We start from the raw sequence: 21354 nt of genomic DNA on the forward strand, positions 1-21354 counted from the left end.
TGTGTACGGCCTTTAGCCTATTCATGACATTCAAACAGCTTCTTCCTCAAAATGATTAGAAGCCATAAGGAAGCTGGTGCTGGCTGCCGAAATTCATTCACTAACTTTGAAAATAAAATCGCTATATTGACCCCCCCTAATGAAAAGCTCTCCTGAGCATAAGAAATCCTGCCCTGAAAACTTATACAATAAATACAGGTACAAAATCAAGCACAAGCTGCAGTTGTTGCACATTTTAATGAAAAGCTACAAGGAGCATGCATAACTCAGCTACATTCAAAGCACCCCCTTTAAATATGTATGGCGCCTTAAAGTGTGCAATCAGTTCAGCAGGTTAGAAATGGTTTAACCAGAGGACTAAGATAAATAAAACAAACAAAATCCCCAGTAATGAGATGCAAGGGCTTACAGTAGCAAGCTTGGTTTCCATAGCTGTCAGTGTACACAGCTCTCCTATGGATTTAATTATGATAAGGCTTCCAGAGCACTTAGTGTGTTCACAGTTACACAAGGCTGAGAAGAGCTACCTATCAGATATAGAGGGAAACCATGGTGATTAGGGTCATTTACAGCCCTATGACATCAGTGGTAGTGGTGAGATCCTCATATATAGCAAGTCACACGTCACCTACACCACCCCTCTCAGCCCTACAGGCACAACACTTACAAATTTAGATCCATTTTCACCAGTCGTCAAGGTGTCAAACATTGTAGTGAAGCTTTATTGCTAATCTGAATCCCTATATAATCTAAAACATGACTAAAGCGCGATGAAACCTCATTAGCAAGAAATAGAGCACCAAACAGGTTAAAAATACTGAAGAAACTACAGTCTCTAATAAAACTGCTTGCAAAAAAAAAAAAAAGACAGGACAGGTAATAGTAAAGAATCTTAAAGCAGGCCTACCAAAAACAATCCCCCACCCTCAAATTTAAAACCGCAACCAATAAAAACACATTTATTGACGATTACCTGTCAACTGAGCATCTAATGTCGCAAGCTTAGATGCCTTTTTTCCTCCTACTACAAACCCATGTGCCAACTTACCACGTAGACAACAATGGCCGGCTTCTTATGCGCTTTCATCGCCGGCTACCAGAGCCAGATCCCGCACATGCTCAGTACCAGATCTGACATGGTTATGTTGATGTAGCCATGGCAAAGTATAATCAATACGTGGCATTACAATACCCAACACTCATGTTGTTGAAGCCATATAGTACAAAAAAAAAAAAAAACAAACACCACACACACACACTGGTGACTTGGCCTTCCCAGAGGACATCTGTGTGACCAGGGCTACGTCACCAGTGCCTCAAGAAGCCAGGAAGTAGAATTAAATTAAAAAAGGTAAACAACTGCTAAAATCTTTAATAAAATTGTATTGGCCTGCATCTCTGCATGCTGATATGAAATGACCTTACAGTGATTTGTTACATTAGAGAGGGGGTGAATGGTCCACTTTAACTTGCATCAGCTATAGCCCTAAAAAAAAAAAAAATAAATCTAGCAATATAAAATAGGTCTAAAATTAGTGTGGAATACACAGTTACATATGGCAAGAGGCATTGATGAGATACTAATAAAATGTGATCGACACACTCAAAATTGATGGTAGCATTAATGAAGTCAACCAATCTCACCACAGGGCTTCAGGGAATTCATGAATGGAATAAAATGTACACACATAGATACATATGTAGATACAAATGCAGTATAAAAGGCACAACTGTCTAAAAACAGGGCACAAAAACAATCATTGAGGAAGACTGCTATATAATACAAAAGTATTGACTTGTTGACTCCCCAGTGTCCTGGTATTGGGGATAATCCAGTGGAGTGGAACTTAAAAAGTGTATATGTAATGAATGTGTTTTTTTGTAATCTTACTTTTTTTGGAGGTGGGGAAGGATTGCTGTTTGTATCCACTTAGGGGAGACTCCCCCTCTCTAATAGTCCTGGGCACCAATAAGTGATGGAAAATCTAAAATTTTAGGCGGCCTCATGCACCACTGGACTTTTTTAGGCCTCATGTACATTTGACCGTCATTTACCGCAGATGTGGGAAAACGCAAGCCACTGCAAAATCGCAGCACAGTTTTGCCACGGTTTGCGGTTTCCCACGGCCAGCGCCCAAAAGGTTCCATGTACACTAGCAGCCCCTAAACTTAACTCCATAAAAGCCTGTGTCAATGTACACATAGGGTTTTTGCAGTGTTTAGGAGCTGCTGCAAAATCACAGTAAAATCGCGGGGAGATTTTGTCGCATTTTCCTGCAGCCAGCGGCCATAATGGGTTATGTGTACATGAAGCCTTAAACTGGTCTAAAGGCAGAAGGTTTTTTTATCCTAATGCTTTAACGTGGCTGTTAGCAGCATCTGGTGTTTTTATTTATCTCTTTCTGCCCTAAATGCCCCTGCATGTTAGCCTATTTGTCCAGGCACGCATAGTCGTTTAGATGCAGAAAAACCCCACAGCCAGCACATCCAGGAAAAAAAGATTGACATGTGTAAAAGCATTTAATTAAAACGTTAATGCTAGGTGCATTCATCCCTTGAACGTTAATTTCAAATGGTCAGAATAAATCCAGACTCCGGACAATTTAATGAATTAACACCTGACGCACCTAAACATGTTGAAATGCGTTACACTTGTCAAGCTTTTTTTCTGCGAAAATGCTGCTGCCAGGAGGAAAGGCATCTAGGAGAGATGGCAAAATTGTCCTATGTGCATGAGGCCTTAGAATTGTGACAAGAGCAAGAGGTGGTGAAGGGAAATGTTCCCAACAGGGGGACATCTGTTCTGATGACAACTGTGTAAGAGGGGAATACCTCGGATTTTTGCATCTCCAGAACAGGATGTGCAAGAAAATTTTCCTTTGAATACAAGTACATATTTTCTAGGCTTGCAGATTTGTGTCTGTTTTTTGTGCTGCATTTCTCACTGTAGTTTATCACAAGAGGGCCAAAAAAATAAAAATAAATAATGTGCATATGAGAAGAGTCAACAGAAAGGGGTTGATTTTTTAATGACTTGCCTGCTCGGTATTTTATTATCTTTAAAACTTATTAGCGCTGGCATCGTCACATAGAAAATGCTAGACTGGTAAGAAGTTATCATTTGTATAATAAAATAGTGCAGGATTGACAGAAAAGCAAAACAAAACCAAAGTGCCCCGGGCACTTACAAAACGGACACAACACACCCAGCTATGATAGCGACTATACACACCAGCCTCTTGGTAGTGCGTTTATATATTCACACAAAAGGGGAAAAAAAAACAAATATATATATATATATATATATATATATATATCTTAAAAAACAGCAAAACTCAGTGCGTGTACATATCACTAAAATATAAAAAAAAAAAAAAAATAAATAAATCTCTTTCCAACCGAATAAATATATGGTAAACAGTTCAACTAATATTTGGTAAAACATTACTGCACATGCACACACAATACACACAGGTGACAGGTAGCCACTTGCAAAAAGCAGAGAAAAGGAAAAACTAGGTTGTTCCCATAGTAACCAATCAGGCATCTGCTTTCACATTCTGACCTACGCTGCAAAAATAAATAAATAAAATAATCCTATTTCCTGCTTGAAAATCAGACCAGAATTAAACTGCGGTGGTGTAACCACAGCAGATACCAGCCCTATACGTATAGTATAGTGCCCAAGATGTCCCTCCTGCGTTACCTGGGTTCAGGCAGTACAATCTTCCTACTGGCCCTGGCCACAGGGGTGGATTTGCTCGTCTCCATTGCCATCAGATAGCTGACATCAGCAAGTACTGCCTCTAGGTCTGCCATGACTCAGAAGAAGGAGTCCCCCCAAAATCAACTGAGAATTGCAGAACCACTACTAACGGGTTGCAGCGTTGGTCCAAAATAATGTGAATATAGTCAGGGTGATTCAATAATTATAAAAATATAGAAAAAAAGTAAAAAGGAGCTTTCCCAGTCTGGAACAGTGAAAACGTGCTCAGTTTTTGTTTTTATTAGCTTTTAAAGAAAATCAGTAAATGACGCTAGTAGACCATAGTTCATTTTGGTTTCTCTGATTATCCACCACAATATATGTACGGTATATATTCATACACAATATTTTGAGGGTTTATTTTATTATTTTTAAATTGCAGCAACCCAGTGTCTTTAATGCATCGGTCTCCTTTTTCTACACGATGCTTCTCAATTGGTCATCCCAACACGTTGCGGCTGTCATAGTGAACTTACATCCAGGTTCACTAGGCTACTCGCCTCTACTAATGGACATAGTGCCCTAAATTCTTAGAGCTCATTTCCACACAGGGGATGAATGTACACACATTAGATTTACAAAAAAAAAATAAAATAAATCACTGGCTGCAGGAAACCCAGCTTTTTTTTGCAGCAATGGCAGCCACAATTAGCCTCCTTTTTTTCTAGTCTTCATATACAAATCAGGGGATAGGCTTCCGACCTCACCAGCCAAGCCTGCTTATTAAAAAAATAAATAAATAATAAATCATTGGCTACATTAAAATGGGAATCCAAACAAGGAAGAAAAAAAAATCCCAGGCAGGGAGCTTTGTAAACACCAGATCCGTCTCCCTCTGCAGTCTTCTGGCTGGAACAGCTGTTTAGGAGCCTACAAAGCAATCTTCAGCATATCCACAGGGCAGCAGATTGGGGGGACCGAGCTATTCCCTTCTAATGGGCCAAATCTTGCCTTTCTCCTGTGCTGACAGCCTCCTGCTCCTGTACAGCAAGGCTCTATTAACATGAGCAGAGAAGCCGTGATGTCTGTTACTTCCTCTCCTGTGTGTGATAGCAGGGACGGCCACTGAGAAACTCTGGGGGTGGATCACTTCAGCCTGCCGGATCTGGAGCGTAAAGCAAATAGTGACAGCTAAAACACAGGCATGCCTAGTGCAGGCTATTTGTTTAAAAGCGGTTAAGCAAAAACTCTGAACTGCAAATGTCAACTATACCTTTGTTCAGGATTTCCAAGTGCTTTGAATGAATAAAATGATGCAAAGGATCAAAAACCACAAGTGGGCCAAGGGTTGTAGCTTGTTGACATTTCGGAAATGTATTGTTTTTTTTCCTTCCCCTGAAATAACGCACAAATAGCAGAAAAACTAGGCCTGGATTATTGCTTCGTCTACGGTCCTTCTTGAAAAATCAGGACAGGACAACGATGATAACGATGGAGGCTGACACTAAATAAATACAAGTGTTATAACCAAGCTGAACCAACAATAGCCTATGCTTTTCTGTCATCGCCTTGTAGACTAATGCCTGGTGCAGACGATGAGATTATCGGACAAATGATCGTCCACTTTTTATTTTTTTTTTGCATGCTAATCTCGTATCAAAAATGAAGAGTTTATTAACCGCTTGCCGACCGGCTCACGCCGATATACGTCGGCAGAAGGGCACGTACAGGCATATTAACGTACCTGTACGTTGCCCTTTAAGAAGCGGTTTGTGGGCGCGCCCGCCACGAGCTCCGTGGGTGCGATTGCGGGTCCCGCGGACTCGATGTCTGCGGGGATACCCACGATCCTCTCACGGAGAGGAAAAGCGGGGAAATGCTGATATAAACAAGCATTTCCCCGTTCTGCCTAGTGACACTGATCACAGCTCCCTGTAATCAGGAGCGGTGATCAGTGTCATGTCACACACAGCCCCCCCCCCCCTACAGTTAGAATCACTCCCTAGGACACACTTTTGTGCAAACCAAACGCTTATTGCGATTTTTTTTTTTTTTTTACCAAAAATATGTAGAAGAATACGTATCGGCCTAAACTGAGGAAAAAAAATATGTTTATATATTTTTTGGGGATATTCATTAAGAAAAAAAAAAATGCATTTTTTCTTCAAAATTGTCGCTATTTTTTGTTTATAGCGCAAAAAATAAATACCGCAGAGGTGATCAAATACCACCAAAGGAAAGCTCCATTTGTGGGGGAAAAAAAAAAAAGGACGTCAATTTTGTTTGGGAGCCACATCGTACGACCGCACAATTGTCAGTTAAAGCGACGTGGTGCCGAATCGCAAAAAATGCTCTGGTCTTTGGCCAGCCAAATGGTCCGGGGCTGAAGTGGTTAAAGTGACAAAAATTCTCACACGACAGAATAAAAATTTGGAAGTGCTGTAATGTGTTGTAACGTATTTTTATTTTCGAACAACTGTACTGATAAAAAACAAAAATCGTATTATCTGGTATCGCACGAGAAAAAATGTTCTTGCTTGTACCATCGGATAATTTTGCTTGAATTGTCGTGATCGGATCTCAAAAGCTGTGTACTAACGATCAGATTATTGTATGGTCGCTTGGAAAGCGGTATTTTTAGTACGATTTTCTAATCGTGTGTACGGGGTATTAGGCTGCAACAAAAATACAGTGTATAACTGTCACTGATTTTAAATTGGATAACTGCGGCTGCTCAGCCTGTTCAAAGCACTGGAAGCTGTCCAAGGGCGTTAGCAAGTGATCGCACATGGAAAAATTACCTGCCGTTAGAAACAGGTTATTCTTCCCCTCCCTGACACAAGGGGGGAGATTTACAAAGACTGGCCATACACCTATAGATTATCTGCAGACTTTCTATGGTCAGATGGAAAAAACGGAACAGATTCCTCCATCTACGCTGAACTGTGTGGATGGAAGAATCTCCCACTGGCCCAAACTTCCATATCTTGCTAGTCGGCCCCGCTAGCTCTCACAATACCTGAACATTCTGATTGGGTGCAGGCATTGTTTAGGTTGAGAGCCAGCGGGGCCGACTAGCAAGATACTGAAGCTTGGCCCAGTGGGAGATTCCTCCATCCACACAGTTTAGCAGACATGGAGAAATCTGTTGTTGCACTTTTTCCATCTAACCATAGAAAATCTGCAGATAATCTATAGGTGTATGGCCAGCTTTAAACTGGAGCACTCAGAATCTGGTGCAGCTCTGCGTGGTAGCCAGTCAGCTTCTAACTTCAGCTTGTTCAATTAAGCTTTGAAAATAAAACCTGGAAGCCAATTGGTTTCTCTGCAGAGCTGCACCAGATTTTGTACTGTGCAGTTTTAGTAAATAACCCCCAAGCGGTCTGCATCCAGGGCGATCATCGTTCCCTAACTACAGGTAATGGCACCTTGTGTGTTCAGCAGTGGCCATTGTTAGCCAGTCTATGCTTTATACAGGCTGCACAGCCACAACTATTCGCATTCACCTGTGGATCCAGCCGCAGGAGTATAGTGGATTCTTGCCAGCGGTGAGGAAAATCCAGAGTGAATGAGGCCTAAAGCTAGCCATACACAACTTATCTCTTGTTCAGTCCACAGGAAGAACAAAAAGAAAAAAAAAATTCAAATTGATTCCCCCATTCATGCTAAGGTTCCTGTCCTGTTCATGTCGGTTTTTAAGGCAGACCTGATCAGATAGTCCATTCACTCCTAGGGACCGGTGGGTGTAAGTTTGTTTACACCAGTCTACTTCCGATCCAAAAGGAAAAAAAAAAAAAAAAGGGAGGGGTCCATCCTCTCTTTAGGCTTATCAGATCGGAAGGCTACCCATTGAGCAGAGTGGGCTGTCTGTGTCTGCTCTGTATAAAAGGAGCAGACGCAGATCGGTCATCCGTCCACTCTTCTCTAATCAGCAGGACATCAATGAAAAGATCCCTTGCTGATCAAAAAACGGAGCCCGCCCTGTGTGAAAGCAGCCTTATAAAGTAGATGCAAAAATCTCTACTGCCAGCAAAATGCATGGCTGTCTAAATACCCGAATAGTGACAGTATCTGATAGGATGAAATCACTGTTCTGCCGATAATTTTCCACCTGGCTTAGTCAATTTTTTTTAAATAGACTTTTAGCCCAGCAAGCTCCACCTGGCTCGACTTTTGTGCTTGTAGGGCTACGTAAAGGTCAAATTTTGGGCAATTCAGCAAGAATAGCATGAAAATCGATGGGCAGTCCTAAGCAGGGTATAGCAGGAACCAGCTACATTTTGATGTGTGTATCACCTCTCAGGGCAGGTTTCGGAAGGGGACATTGGTGGAACAAACCTGTGGAATGTAGTCTCCTTTGGGAGAGCATGGGACTTCATGACATTGTAGGAGAACAGTTAGGAGATACGGACAGATTGCTGTTGCCCAATCGCAGTAGGTGCCTGAAAAAAAGTCTTCAAGCCAGGATCACCAGGTATTACATAAGTGCATTTCAGAGTGTCCTCCCTCCCTCCCCAAATGCATGCTTGCCTCACAATTGTTCCCTCAGCCTCTAATGTTTAAATGTGATATTTCACACAAGTTGTGCGCTGGTCCTGCTTGCACAGCAGCTTCCCATAGATTTCTATAGAGCCAGCTCCCAAGCATCCCCAATCTTAGGACCCTTCCCCAGAGAAATGTATGGGAAATGGACAGCACACAGTGGGCTAGTGTGAAGGAGGGAATTCTAAATTTTTGGTGACTGGATTTATCTAAAGCAGCCCAAAGCTCCACTCACACCTGAGGCTGAGCAATTTGAAGCACAGTTCCACACGTCTGTGCTCAACACCAGAGTTACATTTTAAACTATTTGGCCATGTTCAAATCTAAACAGTGTGCTGCCACTTGTTGCATCAAAGTACAAAAGTACGGGCGTTTCAGGTGCCACGTTTTTGGCCCCATGGACTTTAATAGGAGCATGCATGGAATGCATATTTAAAAAAAAAAAAAAACCCACACATTGAAATTGAACAAAGAAGCCAATGCTCAAGTGCAAACCTAGCCTAAAACCTTCAGTACCCAAACTATTTCCGCAGCCCAACATCTCTACACAGAAAAGAAGATATAAATTCCACGATAAAGCCGTGTGTGCTCATAAACAAGTAGCAGTTAACGTCCAGTCATGCTACTGAATACTTACAGCTGCAGCAAAACAAAACAAAACAAAACAAAACAAAACAAAAGAAGGTTTCCTTTATAGATATCCCAAACAGTCGGAGAGAATGGTCTAAACGTCAGAATATAATTTTCCACAGAATATAGCTGATAAACCAAAATTAGAGATGCACCAAAATCTCGCCGGAAAATGGTGTCATCGGTAGAATGCCAACATTTTTACCGCAAATTTACAGCGATTTTACCATGATTACTGTGCTTATGGTGCGTTTTTCATCGGTCATGTGACTCAAAAATCGCATCAAAAACATAACACGGGTGCGTTAATGATGCATTCTTGCTGCGTTTTTAATGCATTTCAACTTGGAGGCGCGTTTTTTGTAACTGACCAAAAATGCACCAAGCTGGATTTTTAACACCACAATGGACTTGTGCTTAAAAAGGTGGCAATAATGGCCAACAATAAATTAATAATATTAATTAAAAAGTTGAAATAATATATATATATATATATATATATATATATATATATATATATATATATATATTTTTAGTTTTTCGGCCAAGTGCACCCTGCATTTTTGGTTTCGGCACCAAAATAGTACAATAGGTTTAAAGAGAACATGACAACTCATTTTAGTCCCAGAAGACTATATTGCTTTGAGAAAAAGTGGAAGCTCCAAAAAATGTAAGGGCCCTAGGCCAACAGTCTATAAAGAAGGGAAAACCATAGGTTGCTTGCTTCTACCAACCACAGGCATAAGCAGAATCCGGTCACTAGGTTTTCCAGAGTTCCTTCTTTACATACAACACTCAGCTTTCTCCCCATGGGACGTAGAAAGCTTCTGGGTTAGGCCTAGGGCACTGAGCGAATGGCTCATATGCCAGAGTTGACAGATTTTCTATAAGTACTATAGCCACACAATTATATGCAAACACCACAATCAATGATTCCAGCGTGCTCCTCCTTATTAGATGGGCCCTTCACACATAATTGCCCCTTGGGAACACACCATTAGATTAAAATATGTGCTCTCAAGATTTTCAGGCACCTCTCAAAGCCCACAATTGTTATTGTTAGGTAGGTAGATATTGGAAATGACTGGAAAAAAAAAAAAAGAAAGAAGGAAAGAAGTGGAACCAGTTTTATCATAAATAAAATGTTGTATATGCTACAGAGAAGAAAGATTCATGTACCTGTCGAGAATAAGTACATGAATTTCCCCGCATGGAAGGGGGCGGTACTATGGCTGGAGTGTCCATATCGCAGACACCCCGATCGAAGTAAACAGTGCATCCTTGGCATTAGGGGGAGGAATGGTGCCCCATCACTGGTGCCAGTGGGAGGAATGGTGCCCCATCACTAGTGAACAATGTGAGTAAAAGTGTCCCATTATTGATGTCAATGGGAAGAATAGAGCTCCACCGTCGGTGTCAATGGGAGAATTAGTGCCCCATTGTTGATATCAGTATTAGGAATTATACCCCATTGTTGGTGGGAATAGTGCCCCATCATTTGTGCTAGTGGGAGGAATCGTGCACCATTATTGGTGTCACTGGGAGGAATAGTGCCCAATCATTGGTAACAGTGGGAGGAATAGTGCCCCATCACTGGTGTCAGTGGGAGAAACAGTGCTCCATCATTGGTGTCAGTGGGAAGAAATGCCCTATCATTGGTGTCAGTGGGAAGAATAGTGCCCCATCATTGGCAACAGTAGGAAGAATAGTGCCCCATCATTGGTAACAGTGGGAGGAATAGTGTCCCAACATTGATGTCAATGGGAGGAATAGAGCCCCATTGTTGATATCAGTAATAGGAATTAAACCCCATTGTTGGTGTCAGTGGGAGGAATAGCGTCTAGCATCAGTGGGAGGACAAGTGCTCCAAGGAACTGATAAAGGTAAGCAAAGGACCACATCTGGCCCAGGGGGGTGCAGTTTGGAGACCACTGCAATAGACTATCGCCATTCAGCCACCAGCCAAGAGATTCCCCAGCCAACAGGTGGAGAAATGGGATGCTGGTGACATCATTGTCCCAATATGGTCATTGCCATGGTCACACTGGGACCATGATATCACCAGCATCCCTGCCCCTTTGTTTACTTTCACCTGTCAGCCAGGTAATCTCCAGCAACCCGTTCTTGTGTGAACCGGCCCTGACAGTTTGAAATATCACTCTGTCCATTTTTTTTAATCTCTATTGGGGTCTGTCCATACCATTTTAAGAATAAAAAGCAGTCTTTTTTTTTTTTTTTTTTCAATTTTCAGGAGCTAAACACCAGTGCACTATGGTTCAACCGTAGCACAATTGCATTCGCAGTTTACCTGTGATTTTATATGCGCTCCCATTAGACCATGTGTTTTCTGAAAGCGCATCAAAATAGCATGCATGACTTTGATACGCTTTCATGAAAATACGCGGTCTAATAGAACTTAATGGGAGCGCACCTAAAAGCGAGTAAACCGCACATACAATTGCGCTATTGCCAAACCGCAGCGCACCACTCTTATAATGCAATGTTTAAATAAACTGTAATGCCCTGTACACATGACCGGTTTTGCCGTCGTAATAAACTCTGAAGGTTTTTCCGACGGAATTCCGCTCAAGCTGTCTTGCATACACACGGTCACACCAAATTCCAACCGTCCAGAAAGTGGTGACATACAACAAGTACAACGGGACTAGAAAACAGAAGTTCAGTAGCCAGTAGCTTCCGTCTCATACTTGCTTCAGAGCAGGTGTCGTTTTTGGTGCGTCGGAACAGCATACAGACGAGCGGTTTTCCCGATAGGAATTGGTTCCTTCGGAAAAATATAGAACATGTTCTCTAACTAAGTCCATCTGAATTTGAGACAGAAAAAGTCTGATGAGGCATACACACGATCGGAATATATGATGAAAAGCTCCCATCGGACTCTGTCGGAAATTCCGCTCGTGTGTACGCGGCATAAGTGTACCAACAAATTTGTGTACATCTATACATGTCTATTACTTCATGTGAAGTGTGAAATATTATGATAGGCACTCTCTAAAAAGGAAAAAAAACATGTTACTGAAATCCTAAAAATGAAATATGCAGCGTTTTTTTTTTAAAGGGGGTTTAATTCATTAAGTTTAACTTATTTTACCCTTTAATTATACAAATGCATTAAGGACTCTGCATCTAGAACAGCCACATAATATAACACCCGTGGGTTATACTAGCACGCTGCAGCCACATCAAACTAGACATTTCCAGACTTACACATTTGCTCTTTCATTTGACCAAAAAAAAAAAATAAATAAAAATACTGATCAAATGTATATTTAAAAATGGGCCACACAGGCTGTGATTGCTTTTGCAGATCAAGGAATTAAAAAAAAAAAAAAGCGTGAGCACATTATATAATACAAATAACAACCCTTTCTATGAAAAGAACTTGCAGTTATGGCTACATATTAGTTGGCTAAAAACAATATCTTAATTTTAATCTCTAAGCAAATATACAAAACCTCTATGTTAGGGTGCATGCATTTTTTATTGCCCATCGTAAATCTTCCAGCACTTTCCCGTGCCCAGGGAACTGAACATTGCTTACAGCGTGCAGTACAAGCGAATGGCTATACAAGACCATACTCTTGTAAAATGTCAGTGCGTCACTGCATCGCCAGTATGTGTGTGTATGACATATTTCCCAAAACGCAGAAGATCAGGCTGGGAAAATATGACCAAGGAGCAGTAACAAAAAATCAAGAATGTAACGCATTGGCATTTACTCACTTGTATGGCAGGCTATACGCGGTATGTACACTTCCCTGGTTGTGGAAAAGCACCAGGATATTTGCGCTAGTCATAAAACATGCCTAATAGTCCATGTGCATGAACCCTAATGTAAATTGAGAGTTTCAGGATTGGGAACTTAACACCCCCACACACACACCCACACACAATTAGCACCAGCACAACACCCACAAAAAATAAAATAAATAAAATGCCTACTACTACCCTTGTGCACATCCTCCAGCACGGAAATAAAGCGAGCGCCATCTGATTTGCTGCAGCATCTAATGCATTATGAGAAGCTCACAGTGTGCAGTGAAATTAAAGTAAACAATTTCAGTACAGCAGGAGAGTCAGTACAACTGTACAACTTGAGAAACAAGGGATAGCTGGTATTCAGCCTAAAGCCCTGAACACACCTAGGTATAGCAGAAACATTCCTGTCCGTGTTTCTGCACAAAAAAGAGAAAAATGCGCTTGTGGTGCCATTATTTCTTGATGGTACCCCAAATGCAGGCAGCAGTCGTGCATTTTCGGTGTGACACAAAAAGCACTTGGTTCAGTGCCAACATTTTGTACAGGAGCACATTTTTGGAGTAGAGAAACATATTCAAATGAAGTGTCACTCCAAAAATGCACAAAAAATGTGCCAAAATGGCGAGGCGGTAGTGTCGCTCAAGTGTGAACAGGGCCCTAACACATTTTGTTGGGGTGTAACAGTACGAATAAGTAGATTATGGATCAAGAAGCTGTTGACCCCCCCCCCCCCCCACAATCTCCAAAAATTAAAAGTCAGCAGCTATAAATACTGTAGCTCCTGACTTTTACTATTATCCAGTGGTGTCCTCACCCAAGACGATTCTTGAATTGGCTCTTGGGTGCTAGCCCTGCCATCTTGGCATACTGTGCATGCGTGAAGCGTGCTGTGCTCTGTGAATAGGCTGGCTGCGGTGGGAAGTAGGCCGAACTTCCGGCTCACTTCACCGTGGTGAATTTAGCCAGAAGTGGGAGCGGGTACCTGTTAAAACCAGGTACCTGCTCCCCCCTAAAAGGTGCCAAATGTGAGAGGTAGACAAGCGGAGCTCTGCTTTAACCACTTTAAGACCGCAATATGTAAAAAAAATAAATATATATATATATATATATATATATATATATATATATATATATATATATATATATATATATATATATATATGTATGTATATGAAGCTATCAGCCATAACCCCTGGTCTTATTTTGTTTATTTATTTATTTTCAATCTGCGATTCTCTTTTTCATAAAAGCGATTAGAGAGGCTGATTAGTTGCTGGATCACTTTAAGAAGCAACGGTAGAGGTCGCCCCCCCCCCCCCCCACCCCGCTGCTCGCCGGCGTTTCTCTGGCTTACTATTCTAACCCAGGAAACAATCTGACAGTTCACGGGGCCTGTCACAGAGGTAAGGAGAGGCCAGGTCGATGTTTTTTGTTTTTTTTGATCTGATGCTTTCGAAAAGTAGGAGGAGAGATTTGAGGTCTTATACACCCCAGATCTCCCCATAAAAGGAGGACCCATCAACCTTTATTTCTATCACAAGGGATGTTTACATTCCTTGTGATATGAATAAAATAAAAATAAGAAGAAAAATAAATAAATTAAAAACATTCCCATCCCTCCATGTTCGCACGCAAAAGCATACGTAAACGGTGTTTGCCTCACACATGAGACATCGCTACGAACATTACAGCGAGAGCACTAATTCTAGCACTAAACCTCCTCTGTAACTCTAAACAGGTAACCTGTAAAAATTTGTAAACGTCGCCTATGAAGATTTTTAAGTATCGTAGTTTGTCACAATTTTAAAGTGTGACGTGTTAGGCATCTATTTATTTGGCGTAACATCATATTTTATTTTATTTTTTTTTAAAAATCAGGTTATATATTTTTCATTAACATTCATAAAATGGTATTTTTTCCAAAAGAATTGTGTTTGAAAAATTGCTACACCAATACAGTGTGACAAAAAAGTGCAAAGATCACCATTTTATTCTCTAGGGTCTCTGCTAAAAAAAAAAAATATATAATGTTTGGGGGTCCCAAGTAATTTTCTAGCAAAAAAATACAGATTTTTACTTCTAAACAAAAAGTGACAAAAAAGGCCTGGTCCCTGACGGTTCTGTCCTCTCTCTCTCTCTAATCTGACATTTCTTTATCTGTTTCTGGAAGCCAGTTTATTGTCATGAATCAAGATGACTTGATTAATTTGCTATTAGTTTGTCAGAAGGCTCTTCATCTTCTTTGGCTTCATAATGTTTGCAACTCAAACAGAGGTGAGATGTTACTATTGGAGACTCTGAGACATATTGGGAGGGGGGTTACTAAAACTGGTGCACACAGAATCTGGTGCAGCTCTGAATAGCAGCCAATCGGCTTTAAGATTTTATTGTCAAAGCTTAATTTAACAAGCTGAAGTTAGAAGCCGATTGGTTACTATGTACAGCTGCCCCAGATTCTATGTGCACCAGTTTTAGTAAATCCCCTCCATAGTGTCATTCCATTCAAACTGGGAGATTTTCCTTAAGGGCGGATGTTAATGGGCTGAATCACAGCCCATTGGGCTGAATCACAGCACTTTATTTGTATTTGTTGAACATATATATATATATATATATATATATATATATATATATATATATATATATATATATATATATATATATATATATATATATATATATATCACAGCAAAAAATGATAATTAGGAAGCCACCAAGAAATTCTACCTTCCAATGTTCCAATTGAAATATCAGTTTTTGGTGGTATGTATGATGCAAGATTAAATAGTTACGTCTAGGGATAATGGGCCACTTCACCTGAATTCAACAAATTGTTCTCATTTGTGCTTTTGTTACAATCTTTTTTTAGGTTTACAGAGTGATATGGCAAATATGAGAGGACTGGGCACATCTCCCGCTACATCAATTAACTGACCCAAAAGTGAGATGAGCCATCAGCCTGATCCAAGGAGTATCCAATCTCCTTGGGGGGGGGGGGGGGGGGCGACATTTTTTCCCACCTTTCAGTGATTACATGAAAGCATCATAAAGGGTTTTCTGACTTCCTCAGAAACGTGTTGGAGCTTTATCTTGTATGCTGTGATAACTTGGCATAAAGAAAAGACATTATCAGTTGACATACTGTGTGATCTTCCCTTCAGGTCTTCAGTTGGATGCCGAGGGTGGGAACAAGCTTAGATCTGAAACTAAAAAGTGTTACTAAACCCATAATAGTAAAAACAGTCTGTAAATGCAGTAAACCATGCTTGTTATACTCACTGTGGAACTTAAGGGGTTCTTCTTTCACTGTTCCCAATCCATCTGCTGATAGAACAGAGCCTTGGAGGCACTCTACATATGCTCAGTTTGGTGTGTATTGCTAGCAAGTTTTTTTTTTTTTTTTTTTTTTTGGGGGGGGGGGGGGGGGGTGCATGTTATTAGCACAGGGCCAATTAACACAGTCTAGACAGAGGTCATGCAGCCTAGTAGGTCAGTTAGAGGAGAATGGAAACTCCTACAAGCTTTCTCCTCGTTCAATGTTTCTTTTGAGATTTACATAAGTGAGAACAATATAGTATAAACTTTGGTACATGGGATACTGACAATATCAATTGAGTCTTTTGTAAATATAAATAAATATATTGCGACTTACAATAGGGAGGATAGGAAGAAAAAAGCCAAAATAATAAGGAAAATGTATAAGCAATCTATATGCTATAAAGAAAATAAGACCGAGCTAAGAGCCTCTGATCAATTAGTAGGTCCAGTATATCATGCCTCCAGACCATCCATCCACCCCAAATGGGTTCTCCTCCTACAAGCTTTAACCAGTGCTCAGCCGGACACTGATAGAAGAAGTCACAAGACTGCTATATACTGCCGATGAGAAAAGCTATTTAGCAGTTTATATTTACTAAAATAATTGCATTTCCATGTTCTGTGTACTGTGGGAGACCAGTTACAGTGATTCCAGGGTCCTGGGTTTAGTAGCAATTTAAGTTCCACAGATTTGGAAGATTTACAGATTTAGAACCCACAAGCCCTTGTCCCTGAAGATCTGCATTTTGTTTTTTTGAAATTCCTTGGTTGCTCTGTCTGTCCAACATGTGCGGGCTTTCTCCACAGCTGTTTACCTTTCTGTTCCCAATATATGTGTTTGTTGCTTTTATTCCCATTTCTATGTTGTGATTGGCATCAATGTGCAAAAAATGTATATACTTTTTCTACAAAACGGTTTGTGGCCCATTTAAAGTCCCAACCTGAGGAACCTAACTTTTATACTCTATCAGGGATGTGGTTCAAGTTTAGTCAAGTAGTTGCTGCAAAGGGCCTCTTATAATGCAAAAAGCATATAAATCAATAGGAAATATGAAAAGAGAGATAAATTCCAGGGAAAAAAAAAAAAAAAGTTTTTTTTTTTTTGTTTTTGTTTTACAAATAGCTGTAAGGAGGTAAATGCAATTTCATGGTACTCCGTCTGTGGTTTAAAATGTACACTTTCATTGATGTCTGGCAGTAGACAGTAGATGTTGCTATATTTCCGGTGCTCCAACATGTAGGTCTCCTACAATTCAGCCAGACTCACCCCTCCTCTTTCCCGTCTATTCATATAACTCTTTGTATTTTATGAAACTTGGAAATTCTTCCTTGCTGTGGGGTGGTCTAGGTCCTGACATCATCAAGACTAATGAAGGGTCTAAAGCCCTGCATTGGACGTGAGGGATAGTCCACTGCTGGAGAATGAGGGAGCAGATTCTCAGGTAGGTAGGAGTCCAGGCGCAGCCCAACCGTAAGTGAAATGCTTCAAGTTGCCCTAGGCTTTAAGCTGACAACACACAGTACTATCTGACTGTATAATTTCCTTTAGATATACTCACAACTGTGTAGAGCAGGGATTTCCTGATTGGACATTAAAGCGGCAGTAAACCCATCAATTTAACAGTTTCAAAAAACAGTTACATTTCCGGCACTTGCCAGAGATGTAACACTCCCATTGGTTGTGCTCTCAACCAACTGTCAAACTATCCAATGGCTGGTGTCATCACATGTGCAGCATCATGGCAGTTGAAGATTAAACAGAGGCCAAGATGGCAGCTCCCTTGCCTGAAAATTATAGGAGGGCTTAGTGGAAGACAAGGCTCAATCCAACTAAGCCTAAAAAAAACTGCTCCCATCCTCTTTCCAACTCCTATTCTAACTCCGATAGAAGGAAGCTGCTTATACTTACCTATTCTGAGTGCACTTTGGTCCTTTCACATGACCGTTTCCCAGAAGTGGCTTCAGTGTAGAGGAGAGACAAGCAACAACGAATGCCACATAGCAAACCTATGGGTAACGTCTCCGCCCAGGCACTGCAGCTGTTGTTGGCAAATCTCTCTTCTCTTCTGAAACCGGCCACTGGTAAGATCACGTGACAAGAGTGGAACGTCCTCAGAATTGGCTAAGTATGTGAATATTCCTTTCACAGGGTAGTTAAAATAGGATTTAGAAGGGGGTTGGGAGCAGTTTTAGGTTTAGTTAGAAATCCTGGACTTCCACTTTAAGTAAAACCTCATGGTGCTGGGACTCCACACCCCTAGGCCTGTTCTTGTAGCATAGGATATTATGGTAGATAAATAATACAAGACAGGTCTTTAAAAAAAAAAAAAAAAAAAAAAAAAAAAGGGAAGGAGGGGGAAAACAAAACAAAACAAAAAAGCTTTGCTATGTTAACCTGTATTTTGCACAAACTGAGCAAGGCAACAGGTCTGCTTTCTAGGATGGACCATAAGCAGCCCTCTGCAGGTCTGGTCCAATGGCAGACAATTCAGCCCCCCCCCCCCCCCCCCCCCCCAAAAAAAAAACATGGTACTTTCACTATGGGTGCCACCCAACAAGTCCAATCCTAAAGGACCAACGAGGCCTGAGGAAAATTAAAAAGTGTGCAACGGGGAGCATGCACAGCCCTGTGTAAGAGAGCAAATCAGGTGGGAGAAGAAGTGTAGAGAAACGAAAACACTATTATGGTATCTCCTGTAATACAAATCAGTTATTTTTCCTAATAAGGATGGGTTCAGGCCCATATCACACCAGCAACTTTGTAGCAATTATCTGTAGCAGCTACAAATCTCCATGATCATTTTCTCTGTTGATTCGTAGCTGGCTACAATACTTGTCTTTACAGCTTGAAATTGCTATTATGCCACGATTATCAACAGTTGCCTTGGATAATAAAAAGTAGCTACTAAGGTTGGGAATATTGTAGTTAGCATCAAATTGCTGGGGAAAAAAGTCAGAAATGGAGAAAATTATTGCAGCAAAATTCATTTTTTCTTAGCGACAAAAATACCAATAGGATATTTGTATCTGCTATAAATCCAACTCGGTAATGCTGCTGTTAGAAGAATAACAAATAAATAAAATGTAGAATATTTAAATAAAAAGTCTTAGTCCGTAGGGTTCAATATTGAGTTGGCCCACCCTTTGCAACTATAACAGCGTCAACTCTTCTGGGAAGGCTGTCTACAAGGTTTAGGAGTGTGTCTATGGGAAAGTTTGACCATTCTTCCAGAAGCACATGCGAGGTCAGGCACTGATGCTGGACGAGAAGGTCTGGCTCGCAGGCTCCTCTCTAACTCATCCCAAAGGTGTTCTTTCAGGCAGTCAAGTTCCTCCACTCCAAACACGTTCATCCATGTCTTTATGGACCTTGCTTTGTGTACTGGTCCAAGTCATTTGGTGGAGGGGGGATTATGATGTGGGGTTGTTTTTCAGGGGTTGGTCTTGGCCCCTTAGTTCCACTGAAGGAAACTCTTAAGGTGTTAGCATACCAAGACATTTTGGACAATTTCATGCTCCCAACTTTGTGGGAACAGTTTGGGGATGGCCCCTTCCTGCTCCAACATGACTGTGCACCAGTTCACAAAGCAAGGTCCATAAAGACATGAATGAGCGAGTTTGGGGTGGAGGAACTTGACTGGCCTGCACAGAGTCCTGACCTCAACCCGACAGAACACTTTTGGGATAAATTAAAGCGGAGACTGCGAGACAGGTCTTCTCGTCCAACATCTGTGCCTGACCTCACAAATGCGCTTCTGGAAGAATGGTCAAACATTCCCATAGAGACACTCCTAAACCTTGTGGACAGCCTTCCTAGAAGACTTGAAGCTGTTATACTGTAAAAGGTGGGCCAACTCAATATTGAACCCCACAGACTAAGACTGGGATGCCAATAAAATGTAAAAGGCAGATGTCCCAATACTTTTAGTAATATAGTGTATATTTTATTTATATATTCTACATTTTTTTTTTATTCTTCTAACAGCAGCATTACCAAGTTGGATTTATAGCAGATAAAAACATCCTATTATTTTTGTTGCTAACAAAATATTAATTTTGCCGCAATACTTTTGACAATATAGTGTATGTAAATATATAGATCTAAATATTGACAGCAAGAGAACAACGTAGCCTTTAGGTCTTATAAATAGGGATTTTAGTATGCAAAAAAATACAATGTGTACCGCAAGAAAACATATTTCCAACTTTGAGTATCTTTGTTGAAGCCTTTAAAAGCACCATCCAGTATGGCAATGTAAACACAGATCCTAATAGGAGTGCCATCACTTTAAACAAGCAGGCTTTCAACATGCTTCTGATAATGCTGAAGCTTACTGGAGCCTGATAATAGCTTGTTTAGAGTAATAGTCGGCATCCCGGAGGCTGCCATCGCTGAACGTTCCCTTTTGAAGTGGTAGTTCCCACTTAGGGCAAAGTAAACGTGTCTCTAACAAGGGCACACCCCCCAAACTCATCTTACCTGAACTTCCTCACTGCTCCTTCACAGCCACCACTAAAATTGGTGGTGTTGGCCACCTGGGTAAGCAGTAACATAAACACCCATGTCATGGGACAGTGCTCGGGCCTAGAAATCGGCTACTAAGCCCAGGTACAAGGTAGCAGGTCGCATACACCCTCAAACCTTAAAGTGCCAGGTATTCTCAGCCAGTTGCAAGAGGAGCAAGAAGCTGCCTGGCAGCTCAGAAGCCAGGGGATATCCTTTGTAGGGACACTGTTAATTTGCCCTGCATGGGCAATGCCACAATGTCTCTTTAGAGTAACTCCTTTGGTGAGAAAAAGATAAAAATAATCCCCTCTAGGTGATCTATGTACATGGCAGAGCCTTTAAAGCAGCGTTCCACCCTAAAGTGGAACTTCCGCTCATCGGATTCCACCCCCCTCTGGTGCCACAATTGGCACCTTTCAGGGGGGAGGGGGTGCAGATACCTGTCTAATACAGGTATCTGGGCTATTCCGGGCTTAGAAAGCTGCAGAATATCTGCAAATGCCCGCCCCCCCGTTGTGTTCTGGGAAACACACAGTTCCCAGAACACAACGGGGACCAGTGCAGAGGCGCAGCGCGACTCGCGCATGCGCAGTAGGGAACTGGGCAGTGAAGCCGTAGCACTTCACTTCCCGATTCCCTGACCGAGGATGGCGGCATCGCTGGACCCTGGGACAGGTAAGTGTCCATTAAAAGTCAGCAGCTGCAGTATTTGAAGCTGCTGGCTTATTAATTTTTTTTTTTTTTAAGGTGGAGCTCCTCTTTAACAACCTTTGTTGCAGATTCCTACCTTTTCTGTTTGTTATTGTGAAGACAACAGTTTGCCTGTGTTCATGTTTAACCAATTCCCGCCCGCCGGCCGTCAAATGATGGC

The 21354-nt window shown here is 41.2% G+C and overlaps 1 protein-coding gene across 2 annotated transcripts in view; it reads right to left on the bottom strand.

Moving 5' to 3' along the window:
- The window catches only part of GRK3 (G protein-coupled receptor kinase 3), a 452072-nt gene that overhangs the window by 419072 nt on the left and 11646 nt on the right, over window positions 1–21354 (bottom strand). The window contains exon 1 of one of the 2 annotated variants that reach the window (XM_073629466.1): window positions 3707–5672. The exons of the other annotated variant lie outside the window; for it this stretch is intronic. Coding sequence (XP_073485567.1) covers window positions 3707–3819 — 113 coding nt within the window. The 5' untranslated portion in view covers window positions 3820–5672. Of the gene's footprint in view, window positions 1–3706; window positions 5673–21354 lie in introns of those variants that run through there. 2 annotated transcript variants of the gene reach the window in all.

This window comes from Aquarana catesbeiana, linkage group LG01, assembly GCF_042186555.1.
Source record: "Aquarana catesbeiana isolate 2022-GZ linkage group LG01, ASM4218655v1, whole genome shotgun sequence".
NCBI classification, from domain to species: Eukaryota; Metazoa; Chordata; class Amphibia; order Anura; family Ranidae; genus Aquarana; species Aquarana catesbeiana.